Genomic DNA, 17,877 nt, shown 5'->3' with positions numbered 1-17,877 from the left:
TTCAAGCACCCAAGGAAAAAGCCCTACACTTTCAAATCTATCCTCTCCTCAGTCTTCCAACCTCCAGTATGTGGCTATCGAGGTGTAAAACAAATTCCTCCACAACAAAGATGAATTACACAAACTGTATCTCTTCCACTGGACTGTCTGGTACAGAGGACAAAAAACAACAAAACCACACAGCATATAGTTGTAAAACACGTCTTGTGTCTATCTTAGAAATAAGAAAAGAACTAAGCTTAACAGACAGAGGGCAGGAAATATTCTATACTGAAAATGATTTCCACTCGCCCTTCTATGAATGACATTCCAACACTTTAAGTCTAGCCCAAAAGACCAAATGATCAGCATGTGCTCTAGTTCAATATATACTGCAAGCAAAACCCCAAATGTCTATTTTAAAAAACAATCTACTTGCCAAAATGTGAGGTTTCACCTCTTACTGCAAAAGTGTACTGAAATCTACTCCCCTGGCTTTGTATTAATACGCCACATAACTGAAATACTTAACAGCAGAAGTGAGAGCTGCTCCCTGGAGCGAGGGGCCACAAGCTTCTTTCCTAATCCAACCTGCGTCTGGTATCGCTCAGAACACTGACAATGAAAGAAGAGCAAGGCAGAAAGGCAGTGTCTGAGCCAAACAGCCTTCTCTTTCCTAACTTCTGTTTTTATGTACAGTATTATAATCTAGACGTCACACAATTGGTTGGGTTTAGTTTAAAGAACTGAGAAGTTACGAATGACAAGACCATGTTGTGAGTGCAAAGTCTCTGCTAACTCCAACTCCAAAAAGTCTCTGTGCAGATGCAAGAGGAAAAAAAAAATAAAAATAAAAATAAAAAAATAAAAACACTCCAATTCAACTGTAAATAAGGTAACAGCATCACTTCCAGCCCTTTGCATCTGCTGGGCACACTGTCTACCAACATCCTTCTGTTCTTTTGCTTTTTCTTTACCCCAGCTTCAACCTTGAGCAAAGGATTTTTCTCAGTCCATCTCATTACCCACCCATCACTTTCCTTCACAAAAGTAGTTAGTATTGCAATATAACAGAAAAGGATGAGTTCTGATTTCACTCCTGTTTTCAGTTTTATCTCTTTAACATATATATGAGCCAAAAGAAGCAACATTAAGTTCAAGAGGGGAAAACTCTCTTGGTTAATCTCTTTTGTTGTTGTTTTATTGTGTGCAATGGAAGAATACAAGAGGAAAAAAATCCACAGTGACTTTTGAAAGATTTTATTTAAATGAGGAATAATGCTGGCTAATAAGCTGGCCCTCTATAGACTTAATGCATCATGCAGAACCAATCACTACGACAAAAAGACATTTAATATCATAACAAAAATATTCAAAAGTGCAGTTAGAATGAAGTAGATTTTCCTTAAACCAAAGTAGTTTTCCATACACTCCAATCATGTTTCAAGTTATGCTCTACTTACATAGAAAATAATCATAATATATATTAACCATATACGAACAGAAGCAGAACAGATGTAAATGCCAAGGAATAATGAAACCAAAGCAGGAACTGAGCCAGAACAACCCTTGAAGGCAACTCCCAGCCCCCTCAGATTACGATAACGTCCCTGCTGCTTCCTTCCCCTATACTGGAAACAATATTTTCTTTACATGCAGAGCATATAGAACTAACAATGGCATGTGCTTTCATTATGCTAATGTTAGAGCACCAGGAGCTCAGAGAACACAAGCTGAACAAGAATGCTCTGCACCTCCTTGCCCCATTACTAAGCCACACAGAGGCTGGTATGATTTACTGAAGGAGCTTTCCTGACAATGCAAGGTAAAGACAAAACAAAAACAAATTTTGGCACAGCAGAAGCAGATCTTAATTTGTCATGCGAATGCTTTCTATGTATGACCTCCCTCAAGTGGCTGGCCAGTACACTCTGAAAACCTAGTGTTATCAGGTACTTGAATGATGGACATGACATAAGCCACTTCTGCATCTGAGGGCTCCAATCTCTGAGGACCCTTTTTACCTAAAGTACCAAAAGATTTGATACAAATGTACCAAAAACATCAAAGGGCTTGCATGCAACATCTAATACTCTCACCACAAATCCCTACCAGTCAGGTAAATATTAAAATAGAGAAATATTACAATTACTTTGGAAGAAAAGATAACCCACCCCCACACCAACTGATCTTCAGGAAGAAGTACTCGCATGGAATCCAAGGAAATACATACTTGACCCAAAATCTACTTGAAAGATCCACATTTCCTGCTAAATTTCAACATCTGAGTAGCTTAATGTTGCTTTACACAGACCACACTGTCACTCTGGAGCTGGGGAACAACTGTGACTTTTAAAGATGTAAAATTACTTTTGAGTAATATTTGCCAACTATGTTAAAAATTAACATCTAAGTTCAAAGTATTCTCAAATATCCCCTGCTCAAGCTCATAACAGCTCATTTGCAATGTTGAACACCATGTCTATGAACTACAGCACAGTTCAGGCAGCAGAGATAGATAAATCCCTTCTGTCCTCACTTCCTTTTTCTCAAAAGCAGTATCTTCAGACATCTTTTTTTATTCACACTAATCAAAGCAACCCTCCCCGAGTCCGAAACCTGTAAAAACAGGAAAATATCCTAAGGGCCTTTTGACAGCCCATGCAATGATGGTGCTGCAGAGATCCAAATCAAGCAATTTCTCAACCATTTACCTTAAATCGAGTGTTTACTCAAAGGTCCACACAGCACTGCTAATTCCTGTTTCAGAGCTTGCCACTCACATCTGAGCTCCAATCAGCAAAATACTTAGCACATATCATCAAACAAAATGTTTGCTCCGAAAACTAGATTTAATGCTGAGCTACTTCTCTGCAATAAGAAGCTTTGACTTCCAAGTCCTTTACAGTTGTCACTCTACTGCACTATCAGAATCATTCCTCTGTACGTTGCACACTTGCTCCCTAAAAGTGCAGTGATCGTATTCTCTAAAACCCCCTCCTAGTTCCTTTAGTCTTTTTCTCTTCTTGTTAAAATATAACGCTTCCTCCCTCTAAGTATTTACACAGCCACACTTCTTTAGTGAGAGGAAGGGGAATACGGAGCTGCACATGTTCCCATCACTACAGATGTCATTTCTACATACAACACAACCAAACTTCCTGACAGCGAATCTATTTAGGATTTGTTCAAAATTTTATTTTACAACTGGAAGGTCATCTCAGTTGTCCACTAAAACATTATTTCCCCGTCAGCTTCAGAGTGACTGCTGCATCCCTTCAGGTAATGAGACAGAAAGTTCATACACAATTTCATCCAGCACCCTCCCTCCCCACCTGCATTCACACGCTCTTAGTGTCTTATAAAACCACACAACAAAGAAAAGGAAAGTAAGTCAATGATTACTCAGTCCTTAGTACTAATTTAATACCACACATGTTTTTATATCATGCATCAGTAAAGGAAATTTGAAGTAATTTTTTTCTACTCAAAGTGCAAGTATCAGCTGTGCACACAGGATGAAGGAGCAGTTCTCTCTATTCCCAGAAACAAACAGCTGCTATTTTTTTTTCCTTGGGTTGCTTTTTGTTTGGTTGGTTTTCTTGTGTTTTGTTTTATTTTTGTAAGCACGCATGACATTGCTCACCTACAGGTGACGAGGAGTGAAGAGTCATTTGGAAGTTTCCCACCCTGTGTGTTTCCTGTGCTTCCAGGACAATGAAAAAATTAAATAATATTTTGATCTCACCAAAGCACAGTTTTTGCCCAGCAGCTGTAAAAACGCCCATTAACAATAAAATTACTGACAGTAGCCAACGTTTCCCTCACACAAAACATTTTTCAGAACACAGATGACAAATGAAACTTTACAAAGAATGATTCACATATCCTGGTAGGACAAATATTTTGTCTGGACTGACTATAGACTAAAACCACATCAAAAACAAAGTTTTCCAGTAAGAGTGAGCATTATCTTATGGCCCCGTATGTATTTAACAAAAACTACCTCCTCATCCTCTCACCAGAACAGCATTGGTGCCACAATGAGGCTGGTCATCATTTCTACTAGCTGAACCCAACATAACTACATGCAAGGCACTATTGTAAACCAACCTAAGATGGTCTCAAGAGTTGGGTCCCAAGCGCTCAGACATATTTTGCTCTGCATTCTCCAATACTTTATATACTGCAGCAGTACTAGCGACACCAGTCAGACATCACAGAGATACCAACCAAAAGCCCAAAAGCATCTAAAAGAAAGATACAATGATTTACCTTGGGCACCTTTTAGGAGAACAAACCATGGCATAGTTGGAGAAGAGTGACTTTTAGGCCAAAATACCAATAGCCCTGAACAACAGGGTCAAGTAACTAACAAGACATAACTGCATCAATACCTTCATGACTTAAACCAAGTGGAAGTAAGTACACACCAGCGATCACGTTTACAACCGCAAAAGAAAGATTATCACACAGTAGTCAAAACCAACTCATGATGTCATCTTACTAAGCTACTGCATGACCAACTTTGTTCTTCACAGCTGCAGAAAAGTCTCAAACAATATGTTTAGTTTCCAAACCAAGAACAAAAAGAATAGTCTGACTTCAAAAAGGCAATCAAAATTAACACCATTGTTTGAAACATCCACGAATTTCCACAAGTTAAACAGTATTTGTTTGTATTGCAACTTTCAAAGGTTAACAGTTTATTTCACCCCCTCCTTTCACAAGAATGCAGCTGCCAAAGTGACTTAAACTAAGCGGGGATCAACACAAAGAATGCAGTCACTTATAAGAGAGATGAAAAATAATATTGCATCAAATTTCATTTAAATCTGCACACATGAACTTTGAAACATCTGAAGTGTTACTGTTCACTACTAGTTCCCCTAACACTAGCAGTCAGTTCAGAACAAAAGCTCAATTTCCTATCACGTGAATTCTATTTTTTCTATGAACAGTAACATTATTTCACCTGATCTCCATGCATACCTACAGCAGTACAGCTAATGCTGCTAAATACTTACGTGAAAAAGCATGAAGAAGTAAACACTTTTAAAATAAACACTCGCTTGTGAATTAAACAATGAGTTCCTTCCTTCAGTTGGAGATAATTCTCCTAAAAATGTACTGCAAGAATATAATACAATTCTGTGCTTATTGTCCCAGTAACCCAAAGTGACATACTCCCAGACTGCATTCTCCCCCCCCATAAACAAGCCACACTGCCAAGATTCTACAAGTCAAAATGCATTTCCAGTGTGTGCATCATTAGCAGTAAAAATTTTTTTTAAAGCATAACAATCCTCAGCCCACACTTTGCAGTTCTAAGAAACCAAAGGAACTGCTTGCTTGAAAATAGAGCATAATAGAAGAAAACAGAGCTGCATCCACATTCTAGCAAACAATTAAGTACCACTTGAATCTGAGCCCAAAATAAGTTACGTTCTGTTAACTTGCAGCCAGCTCAGAATACTAAGTGGGGCATACAGTAGCTTAATGTCTCTATTGCAAAGGAAAGCAAAGTCTTCCAAATAAGAGTCAATTACGTCTTTGTAACTACAAATACCACTTCCGGATAGGTTTCCTATCGAAGCAAGGTCTACGTGATTGTCTTTAACCCCAATCACAATGGCCAGAGAACCGGAGCCCAAAAAAATTAAGTATTGGGGGCACCTTGTTACTTGGCATGTACAAGAATTTAGTCTTATTTAAATATACCATAAAGCACCTGAAATTTAACATGTCTGGGAACATCAATGGAATACTTATTCTGCAAATATATTCACTACACTTAGTTGTATTTGCAAAAGCATTCACTGCGCCTCTTAGCTACAATACGCAAATCATTATGGGGCTCAATGCTCAGTTTCAGGATGTTTTACTGAAAACATTACAGGCTGACACACAAAACATACCAGAAGCTGTTCTACACCCTTTCGTGCATGTGTGCATAAACACATGCAGAAATTACTTTCAGAAGAGGCAGATAAGCACATCACAGGGCAAGATGAGAATTCAAAATTACTTTTAGTAGATGTTATGAAAAACAGTAGAGGAGAAATGCAATGTTTCAAAGGGAGGACAGGACAGTCAATTGCACACACCACACACGGGAAGATTAATTAGCTGGGTAGCAGCTTGGTTAAAAGGGATGCAGAAGCAGAACACTAAGGAAGCATAAGTGTTGTGTGGGAAAGAAGAAAAAAATCACAGTGATGTCTACACACTCGAACTGCCCGCACAGCCAGGAAATAAGTGTCACATGCAGTATTGGCAAGACTTCATGTAAATTACCATGCACAGTTTGGTCACTATGATTCAAGGAGAATAATAAGCTTAAAACAGTACCAAAGAAGTACTCGAGTTAAATACTCTGAAAGCTCTTCTTGAGGTCAGACAGAGAAGCACTAGAACAGACTGTCTGTAGAAGCTGTGAATCTGCTGTCACCTAGGAATGACTTAGGCACAAGACCAATGAAAGCCAAAGCTAATTGCGGCCTGGGGGAAAGCAGTGCATCAGATGATTCCCAGAGGTGCTATCCACTCTTTTATAACATTCACAGATACAGAAACCAAGGCTACACAGGACCTGTTCCAACACTGTATTCTGTCTTCTATTTGACTACCAAGAAGAGAGACTACAGAGAGCATAGACTACATCTAGAGAATGGACCAGTGAAGCCACGTATTCTTGAAAGCAGTATTCTAAACATGGGCAGGTTACTAAGAAATGGACCATAATTTCATAAGAGATAAAGAAATCAATACACAAGCAGGAAAACACACAAGCAAAACTTATTTATAAACAAAAAAAAAAACGTAAAAACAACTGACAAGGCTAGAAAGCATGTTTTCTGGATACACGGCAAGACCACATGCACACAAAAAAATAAAAAGCTTCAAGTGACAGTCTTGCCTCTTCCAAAAGCACCACCAAGTCGCAAAGGAGAACAAAACAATAAAAATGGCCTCTGCAAGGATATTTAGTGAAATATGCATGATCTCATCTCTCTTCACAATAAACACTATAAACAAAATATTTGGAAAACACAGCTCTGAAACAACAACCTTATAAAAGTATCACGGCTTGAATCAACACTGTTTATTCAGCGGCAAACTTAGTATCATTATTTATGCAGATTAATCAAACAGGAAAGAGAATCTTTTGAAATAGGAGTTTGAATTCCAAATCACAAACATGTGGGTCTGCATGGTTTTGTTTTCTTCTCAGTTGCCTGTAACTGAGAAAACATGACACCTGCTTTGGCTGTCCTGCCAGGTTACAGTGCCATCACAGCTGACACAACACAGCCTTGGCACACCAGTCCTACTAAAACCCACTCAAATGGTTAGGGATATGAACACCTCTCATACTTCTTACTGCTTCTCTGCTGAAAACTATCGACTCTCCCCAACCTGAGAACAAGTATCTCATGTTTCAGTCATGTCAATACAAATTCAGGTGTCTCAGCTTAAAGCACGTTTACAAGCAGCTTGAGTAAAAACGTCAGCTCATCAGTTAGTTGAACTTGCTGTACATGCAGTTGCCTCCAGCTAAAGGGCAAATCTGAGACTTCCACGCTGCTCCAGCAAAGTTGACAAGTTGTTATTAAAACTTAAGTGCTTATTATAAGTACCCATTAAAAAATAAATAAATAAAAAATATCCAGAGAGGAAACTTGTTTTTCTACAGCCCTACAAACTACCATGCTTTTCAGAACACCAGCTCTCAATTCTGACCGCCTATTACCAAGGAATGCATCACTTCATTCCATGCATATGCTCAGTTAACTTATGTTTTAGAAAACCTGTTAAAAGTATCCATGCCAAACCTTAGACTGTATACCACTGATGAAACTTGCTGATCGTGACGAACATGCATTTTCAGCTGTTCCTTTTGCCAAATCAAGTAGCTCCTCAGAAATAAGAATAATAATCATTCATTCATTACCTTTCTAAGAAACATGAGGTGAATCCCAAAAATCAAAGGCAGCGCTCTGGCAATTCTCCTTTAACAAGGAACTCAAACAGTGCTTTAGCTGCACTCAGAGCCGAATCTACTGCTCAGACAGAAGCTAAACTGCTTTACAAAAACTCACTTCTCTCCCCTCCACAAGTTACTGACCAAGAAGAAAGGACACTGAAGAGCTCTGGTGCCCACTACTAAAATGACCTGTATTAAACAGTTTAAAAGCAGCGTATACCAACAATACAGAACAGTAGAAGTTTAGTCACTGCAAAAGCTTCACAGAACTACCATAAATTTGGGGAGGAGAAAAGACACTAGTTATGGAGAAACAGCACTACAGGAACAAAGCACGTGGCTTTCTTTTTTCTCACAGCCATAAGCACTACCTGTCCTTTTTGTTTATGTGATGGACAGATACTTATTTTAACAATTAAATATCAGAAAACCTAATCTAAAAAATGAAATATTCAATGCTCATCTTGTCATTCACCCCGCATCTGTTCCTGCCCACAGCTGAGAAGAGAAGGTGCTACAAAGATCAACCTTTCCATGCTAACAACCACTGCAGTAGATGATTTAAGAAGATCATCAAAGAAGAGACACAGGAACATGGGACCTCATCTCAGTTCCTAACAGAATCAACATCTGTTGATGAACAGCCAAGAAGAAAAGCTGGAAAAAAATGGAAGAAACCAGACTGGCTGGACAAGAGACCTTAATATCAGAAAAAAGTACATAAAAGACAGAATTGTACCCCCAGCCAATGATTCACACCGCACATGATGTCATGATGTAGAATATTGACAGCACAAAACCATGACAATTGGCTAAACAGAGACTAAAAGGGAAGAGAGAAGACATAAAGAGATACATGAGATACGTTAAGGTCTGAGGTTCTTCCAAGGTTAGACTTGGAAAACCAAACCAGATAATAGAAAAACCCAAAGTACCAGGATAGGCCAGGCAGAGCAAGCAGGAGTCACCCCTGCCATGCAGAGCAAGTATTCTCAAGCTACACAAACATGAATCACAGCCCATTACCAAGCTCAAAGAAGATGCCACCAAGACAACACACAATACTGCTGATTTAATAATTCATTTCCCAAAGCACATTTTTCCACAACCCAATTCAAGACTCTAGAAAGAACCATCATTCTTTTGCATTTGCAAGTATCTCTGAAATACTGCACCAGAATGTCTCATCTCCCTTTGAGCTACCATTTCATCAGGTCCAACATATAAGTCACGCTCTTTAAACAGACCTCTCCAGCCTAGCCAAAGACCTACCCAAGTGTAAGATAATGATTTTTTTATCTGAAGTGCTTTCTTCAATCCTATGAACATACATTCAGAACACATTAGAAGGATGACAATCCTACACCGATTTCCAAGATTTTGTAACCTCGGTAACATTCTTTTGTCTCTTTTGGCCCATTGAGGCCTTCTAGTGTGCAAAGCAAATTTATATGTTGCTGTCCCAAATTTGCATCCAGGATTATGACGATTTTATACCTTCTTTATATTAACATTCCTCTACCACACCTACACAAAACCTCAGAGTGAGCATACTATCACCAATACTGGTTCTGGCTGTGGTATGAAGCATGCTACCTATGTCTACTTTAACAGAAAATCTGTGCTTATTTTGTCGTATTACCTCAAGACCCAGAGTACTACAAAGCAAACAAAGTGGAACTGTGTTCACTGATGCCATCCTTGCATATTATACAATATGCAGAAAGTGGAGAACTGTAAAAATTAGAGACATGAAATCACCATGTATTCAGTCACTAACAGATAAGCAATAACAAGCATGTTCTTGGCTCAATGAGCTGGGATTTAGCTGCCAAATCCCAATCAACACTAATTGGATTGTCCTTGACTTCAGAGTATACCACTAGCACCAAAGAAATAGCTTATTTCAACAGATTCATATAACTGGAATATAAGCTCCAGAAAAATAATAATCTCATCAATAGAATTCATCATCAGAAATAATCACTTCCACTCTATAAGCAACAAGCTGCAAGATCTTATGCTACTGTTCAAGAGTAAATTAAGAGATGAATCAAAGGAGGGCTTCCTAGTTAGCAGTATATATTTGTAAGACACAACTTTCACTGGCGTTATCAAAGTTGAGACGTGAATCTACTGCTTCTTATCTGAAAATGATTTCCAGAGTGACTCTGGTTTTCCTTCATTTTTTTTTACTTCTTAGTATCAGTAGGTGGAGAGGTGGTTGGTATTTTAAAGTCATGTCAGTGAACTACTACAGCAGAATAATATCTACACCAGTGTTGTGAGACAAGACTATTATGCTTGTGAATCTGGAGGAGTTAAATGTCACTCTCATTGTCCCCCACTGAAAAATATGCTTGCGGTTATAGAAAGCCAGTGCTTAAACAGTATTTAGGCTTGCATAACAAACAGTTTTTAACAAACGTGCTGCATAAAAAGTGTCTTTTTGTTAGATAATCCACAATGTTAATACAGGACAGAAAAGGAGAGTTTCTTCATTGCCATTTAGACTTGAAATATCTCTAAAGAAAGTTACTTCCTTCATCCTTATGTTTTAGAGGGAAACAAAGACAACTTACACCATAAACATTCCAGCCAAAGTCCAGACTTAAATGGAAAGGTTGAAAATATTATCGCTATGGCTACAATGAAGGCAAGACTAATTGACTAAAGAGTTTCAAATACAAGATTAATTAGCAGAGGTTTAAGGGAAAAGTTATACTGAATCATGTTATTTTATTCTGAAATGTTAGTGAACCTATAAATCAAAATAAGAGTTCATCTTTTTAATTATGTATTAGAATAAAAAGGCTGGATACATTCAGTGAAGAAATGCTACCAGAAAAAAAAAAAAAAAAAAAGTTTTTCTACGTGTTAACTTCCTGGTCTAACCTGCCCCTCTGATTATTAGTCTCTTTTGGTAGTTCAGGCCGGCAGCGACGAAGTTGCTGAGAAAAGCCTGAGACTATCAAGGGACTGAGGCAGGTAGTCGAAGAGACGAGCACACGTGGAGGTGGCTTCTTCTTCTATACCTTCAGTGGCAGGGAAAGATACTGAGAGGATCCAAAAAACCCACCTCATCAAGAAATGGCTTAGAGGTTGGTGCAAACACAGGAATTTGGGGTTTTTTGACCACGGGGCAATTTACTCGTGTCACGTAGTTCTCTCTAGAGCTCGCTCCGAGACAGCGGGAACAAACCCGGGGAGAGAAGGAACAAAGTACCTCCCCTCTTTAACAGCGCGGTGCGGCCCGGCCACGTGCGCTCCGAGAGCGGGGAAGGGAAGGGAGATTGGAATGGAGCTAGAAGGGAAAAAATGGGAAAAAAAAAAAAAAGAACTATCTGAGAACGAGCGGCAGTTTAATGAACCCAGTGACACTAAACAACAACGAGTGAGTTTCAACAAGGAGAAAAACAAATCCAAATCTCACCGACGGGCTGTGGGAGGCGGAAAGTTCCAACCACGCTGTCTCCTCGCAGGGAACCGGGCAAAACCCCGTCCCCTTCCCGACCTCCCCTCCGGTGCCGCCCCCTCCCCCCATGCCCATTCAAGGCAGTGCACGGAAAAGGGAAAAAAAAGAAAAAAAGAAAAAAACTTGTCTCCTTAACTGCCATTATCCCACACGATGTTCTGATGTGGAACAGCAACACCAACCAAATTGCAAAACCATAACAACTCGGCACCTGGCACGATGGCTGCAGATGGAAGAAGCCCGTCTCCAAAGGGTAAGAGGATCCTAGCAGAGGAACTGGAGGGACTTATTGAAAGGTCTTTAAGCTAGGTATGAAGGGGGAAGAGGACAAAATGAGGGCCATCGGCGTTGAGGGCTTAGTTTGAGGCTCAAAACAGAGCTTGAGGGGTGAAGAGGATAGATTTCAAAGGGACAGAGAGGGGCGGGGGATGCTGCCTCCCTAAAGTGTCTGTACCCTAATGCAAGGGAAATAAACAGGAAGAGATGGAGATCAACATGTGGTTGCAAGGCCACGATCTTGTGTGGTGGGACTGCTCACATGACTGGAATGTTGTTGTAAGGTAAAATGATACAAAGATGGTAACAAAGATGGTAACAGATATTCAAAGGGTTATTTATGAGGAAAAACTCACCAATATGGATGCCTTCGCTGGGAAATGCTGAAGCAATCTCCAAAAGATGCTGCCTTAGTAGTGGTCAGCCCATAAATGAGGTCTAGAGGAGGTAAAGTCAAGTTCCACCCCTTCCAGGAGCACAGCTCAATTACTCTCACCTGTGCTCCCACAGCTGACCCCACACTTGCCTCTGATTAATCAGAGGTTCAGGCTGTGATTACCAATTTCCCATACAGTTGTCATGGAGGGCTATGTGCTTTTTGTGGGTGAGAATCAAGGGGCAGGCTGGTAAGGGTGACACTGTTGTGGGTGCGTACTACAGGCTCCCTGATCAGGAGGATGATCAGGCCTTCCATAAGCAACTAGAAGTAGCATCACGATCCCAGGCGCTAGTGCTTATGGGGGACTTCAGTTATCCAGATATTTGCTGAATGAGCAACATAACCAGACACATACAGTCCAGACAGTTCTTGCAATGTGTTGAAGACAACTTCCTGATGCAGGGGGTGGAGGAACTGATGAGGGGAGAGCTGTTACTGGACCTTATTCTCACTAATAAGGAAGGACTTGTTGAGGAAGTAAACCAAGAAATCACCCACTCCTTACATATGCACTAGCCCAACTATGAATATACAATACCCCAAAAAATCTTACCATATTATTATGAAAGGAATATTCCTTCACAGGGAATATCTGCCCAAAGGGGAAAAAAAAAAAAAAGTCACCAAATCTGATGGCTCTGTTTAGAAATCAGTAACCACCTGGCTACTCTCAAAATCCACTAAGACAGGAGACCACACAAAACAAGAAATGCTTCCCTGAAAAGTTGATAAAAATTATAACAGGAACAACCACAACAGCGCCTACTCATTATATCAGCATTTATCAGTTATGACAACAGTCAAATAAAACTGCTATGCTTTTACAAGCCTCACACCTTCTGTCATACACACTACAACTACGTACACAAGGACAAAAAGCAGCAGGCTTTCTTCCTACAGTAGCCGGGTCTCACAGAAAACATTTTCTCCCTCTCTCTCATAGAATTTCACAGTTAACTGCTGAGTACACAACAGCTTCCTACATCAAAACCATTATGGGTGTGCAGGCAGAATAAACAAATTCAGTATTTAGTTCCCTCTTCTTTAACCTCACCTTCCAGATCCTGAGCAAAGAAGATAAAACATTGACTCTTTTACCTGTTTGATGTAGCACCATATGTAAACTCAAGCGATAAATTTACGGCTGTGGTTTTTACCAGCAAAAACAGCATCAAACAAAACAAAACAAAAAGTTATTTTCTCATGCCCTTCTGCAATCTCTGCAAAGATCTTTATTCTTTCTAAATCCCATCCACATTCTGTTACGCAAACATATTAATCGGGAATATCTGGTGAAACGCATCAAACACACTTCAAACTACATGGAAAAAGAAAATGGATATATGGTCATATCTTCCAGATTTTGTCTTGCTTTTAATCCAGAGCTGACATTTTCTAGCACCTCTCTTCCCTTCAAAGAGCCTTCTGTAAATGCCTTCAGTATCAAGTTACATAACAGCTTTATAGTGCACAGATACTTTGGAGACAAATGTCATTATCTACCTTAGCAAAGGTTCAGGTGAACGCAAAATAAACACAGTAAAGCAACTGACCTCGGTGCATCACTGAAATCCCTCACAGCACCACTGTTAAAAACCAGCAGGAAAGATGTACTAAATCCAGTTTCTCCAGCTCTGTCAAGACACTGAACACAAAGTTGCAATAGGAGCTACTGTCATCACAGTTCTTCACAGTGGCTGAAAGTGCATTCTTAAAATACACAGCAGCAACTGGCTTATTTTCACGGTGAAAGATGCAAAGTAGTTTTTAAATGGGAACATTGTCAACTGTGTCTAAAATAGATAAAAACCTAGATGAATTAGATCACCTTTCTTGGAAAAGATTTTTCCTTAACTTTCGATGCGCCTGGAAGTCTACTGGCTCTCGGGTAGTAAATGGCAATGCTCATTCTGCACTTGAGCTCAATCTCTGAGCATCATGACAGACCTGAATGAACTGCCTGACCCGACCAGCAATAAGGCAACCACTGCTTCTTCCAAAGTAAGGAGACTGAGGCACCTGACCATCAGTTTTGTGCTCAGGGTTCTAGGACAATTCAAGTCAATGGGGATTCAGGCTGATCTACACTCCTCCTCTATGCTGACCCTGCACACCTTGATACCTCAGTTAAATAAATAAATAAATTTTAAATAGACAAATAACCCAGAGGTAATGGGAGAAAAAAACAGGCAAAATACTCAGCAAAACAGCTCTTTTGGATGGGTCATCCTAAAGCACGTCATCAGAAGGTCCAACAGTGTTAACACAAATGAAAGTAAGATTTAACACAACAGAGATGGTAACAGTAGGGCTGCAGTAATAACAGTTTACATGGATGCAGAGAATAATAGAAATTAACTTCAGAATGTTTGAGACGTGGATCCTCACAGGATGCTCCATTCAGTTTATCTGAAGAAAGAAAGTATTCTTTTATTGTTTTGGATAAGAACTGTTAACATCAAAATCAAAGCTCTCCTACAATAGCAAAACATAGAAACATGCTCCTAAACTGCATGAGATATTTAAATATGTAAAGTGAACGTTTTGGAATAAAGCTAGGTGATCTACACAAGAAAGTGGTATTCCTTCACTGCATTTTCAGTACAATGTAGATACTGGCAGATGTAAATAAGTCAATTTAGTCCACATTAAGTTAGAACGACAGACAGCAGAGGAAGGAGAGCTTTTTTGGCACAGTAGTTGTTAATATAAACATCCTTCCTTATTAACTTCAAGTGCATGTTATTCAAACTGCTGCCGCCATACAGGTTGAAGAAGAGAGAAGGCTTTTTGTTTGCTTGCTTACACGAAGACATTCCCAAGATTATCCCTGAGAAACAGTATAAAATGCAATTATTCTCAACATTCAAATCGACTGCATTTAAACTGGGCCAGTACGCCGCAGAAGATACAAGGGGAGGAAAGAAAACAAAAACAAAACAAAACTTCAGAGCTTCGTAGGTAATAAGTATTCATAGGTAATAAGAATCCTTGAAATGATTCCCTCTGCTTCTTCATGAAGAAGGATGCATAAACACATCAATTAACATGCATTCACAAGAGAAAAAGAAAGGTCAGTACTCCATGTATTATGGGACTGCATGTGGGGGTAAAGGAATCTGGAAAACAATGCATGCCTAGTTAGTCTCCAACAGAATGTTGTTTCTTCAAACATTTTTAGCACAAAGCATTACAGTAACAAGAAGTAACCTAAATAATGAGGTCTAAATTGGTACTTTCTAAGCATTAACTTCTAAAATTCAGATTCTGGAGTTATGTTCGGATATGTACAACTTCATTCAAAAGAGCAATTTAATAAACTTAATGAAACAATTTATGCACAGCTAAACACGTGCTTAAATACTACAGATGAAAACATTTGACGAACATAAAGCTTCCCAGTGTAATCTGCAACTTTATGTCACATAGTGGCCATGTCAGATCAGTCATAATCTTTGGAAGGCAACTTATTTGTCTCCAATTTATAAGCTCCCTTGCATTTTTTAGCTGTTTGTTTTGACTCGGGCTCTCTATTACTGCAGGGGAAAACATTGCAAAATGGTCCCAACTGGAGAGAGCAGACAATCTTTTTTAACAATGCATTCTTCATATCAAACCTTTCATGATTTAGCCTCTATGGTTCAGACAAGTTTATTCCCAAGGTGAGCAGAGAGGGAACCACATCACAACTGAAGGAAGAATAATGCTGGTCCAGTACAGTCCAGGAGAACCTTGGTGGTATTTTGCAAGCTACTGTATCTTTAAGGACAACTACCACACTTTCTCTAGATGTTATCTTTCCTAAAAGATAAGGAGATATTACTCTAATAAATGATTATCTGCTCCTCCACAGTGAACAAATGCAAACTCTGAGTAACTGCTACTTCAGAGAATCACCCAGAGTAACTTGTGCTGCTTGTTTGATGCACAGCCAAATAAAATAAAGGACATTCAACCCTTTAAAATACTGTTTTATTGACGCTGTACATTCAAAGGATCTCTAGAAGCACCCAGCACACAGATGAACCAGCTGACAATTAGATCATTTGCAAATCGGTTTATATACCCAACTTGAGGTGTCAAAATAAGATGTTATCGTAACACAAGCTCACACAACAAAAACTTCTCTTTACCCACAGACCGATAACAGTCAGCACCCACTTTCATCAAAGCAGGTAAAAACCACAACGATTTTTTAAGAAAAGCACCCATTCCTAAAGAGCGCAGTGAATGCCACAGCACTTCCCGAGGTTAGCGAAGGCCCTTCTCAACTGCTGATGAGCTGCATGCCCCAGGAACACGTGGCGAAAAGCCCGGCCGGCCGGCAACGTGCCTCGGAGGCTGCGTATGCACGCGCGGCAGCGCTCAGCACAAAGCAGGCCGGGGTGCAGCAGCAGTTAGGGCCGCTGCCCTGCAGGGAGGCGGGACAAGCCACAGCCTGGCGCTCGGGGCAGGAGCCGCAGTTCCGCGTGCCCGCGAAGGCACCTCGCACGTTCCCCGCTTTCCCGAGGGAGCCCCCGGCGCTGCCGGCGGGGCGAGGCCGCGAGACTCGCTCCAGCGCGAGGCTCGGCCAGGTGGGCAGCGCCGCGGCCGCCTTCCCGCCGGCAGAAGGCCGGCCCGGGGAACGGCCTCTCCGCTCTCCCGGGCCGCTCCGCCCCGCGAAGGGGCGCCGACCCCTCCCGCGCCCCCTCGGACCGCAGAGCCCCCCGCAGGGCGAGGCCGCCCCCCTCCAGCGGCGCGGTGCGCGCCGAGTCTCCTCCTCCCGCGGCCCGACCGGAGGCGGAGAGGGGGCCGGGGCCGGGCTGGAGCGAGGGGAGGGGGGAAGAGGCCAGGCACCGCGGAGCGGCCCCGCGCGCAGCCACACCTACCTGTCTTCTCGTGGTCATAGCCCACCACGATGAAGTAGTCAGCCAGCCTGGCCATGGCTGCGAGGGGCACGCCTCGGGCCTCACCACCCCTGCTGCGGCGGCGGCTCCCGGGAGGCTCAGCATCCTCCGCCGCGCGCCCGCCACAGAAGAAGCGGCACCACCTCAGCCATGTTGGAGGCGCGGCGCGCCGTGCGCCTGCGCGCCGCCGAGCCGCTGCGCCGTGACCCCGCCGGGCTGGGCGTGGGCTGCGGGCGGCTACGGGCCCGCGCTGCTCCGTTCCGTGCGAGGGGCGAGCGGCGGCCGCCGCTCCAGGGCTGTGTCTGGCCGCGCTGCCGCCGAGCCGTGAAACGAGGCGCCTCGTGCCCGGACCTCGTGCCCGCGGCGGGCTTCGTCCCCTCAGCGCGGCGCGGAGCTACGCCGCGTTCTCCTCAGAGCCGGGCGGGTCGGGCTCGTGGCGCGGCGGTGCCCCCGGCGCTGCCCAAAACCCGGAGGCGGAGCGGAGCGGTTCGGCTCCCGGCGCCCGGTCCGCGTTGCCGCTCCCGAGGGCGCCTTTCCTGAAAGGAGCCGAGGGCGGGGTCGTCGCACCGCATCTCCCGTGCGGGTACGAACCCGGCGGCGAGCGCTGCCCCGGGGATGCGGGCTCGCGTTTCCAGGAGGTTTCCTGTTGACGTCCTGCCCGGGATGCGCGGAACATGGCGCGCCGAACGGCCCCAGCGATGCGGCGCGGCTCACGGGCGGTGCCCGCCGGGCGCTCGTCCGGCAGTTGGGAGCCGGGGCAGGATTTCGACCGCGACTATCCCTTGCTGTGACCCCCCGCTGCCTGCGGCGGCCGCCGGGCGGGGATAAAGCGAGT

At 42.4% G+C, this 17,877-nt stretch overlaps 1 protein-coding gene across 4 annotated transcripts in view; it reads right to left on the bottom strand.

Annotated features, from left to right (window-relative positions):
* Positions 1-17,215, bottom strand: part of SBF2 (SET binding factor 2) — a 215,094-nt gene extending 197,879 nt beyond the window's left edge. For 3 of the 4 annotated variants that reach the window (XM_072337706.1, XM_072337708.1, XM_072337707.1), the window contains exon 1: positions 17,025-17,215. In XM_072337706.1, coding sequence (XP_072193807.1) covers positions 17,025-17,079 — 55 coding nt within the window. In that variant the 5' untranslated portion in view covers positions 17,080-17,215. The remainder of the gene's footprint in view (positions 1-17,024) is intronic. The other variant, XM_072337709.1, reaches the window with a different exon arrangement.
* Positions 17,216-17,877: the final 662 nt, after the last annotated feature.

This window comes from Excalfactoria chinensis, chromosome 5 (genome assembly GCF_039878825.1).
Source record: "Excalfactoria chinensis isolate bCotChi1 chromosome 5, bCotChi1.hap2, whole genome shotgun sequence".
Classification (NCBI taxonomy): Eukaryota; Metazoa; Chordata; class Aves; order Galliformes; family Phasianidae; genus Excalfactoria; species Excalfactoria chinensis.
The sequence above is the reverse complement of the archived record's forward strand: the minus strand, read 5'-3'. Positions and strand labels throughout refer to the sequence as shown.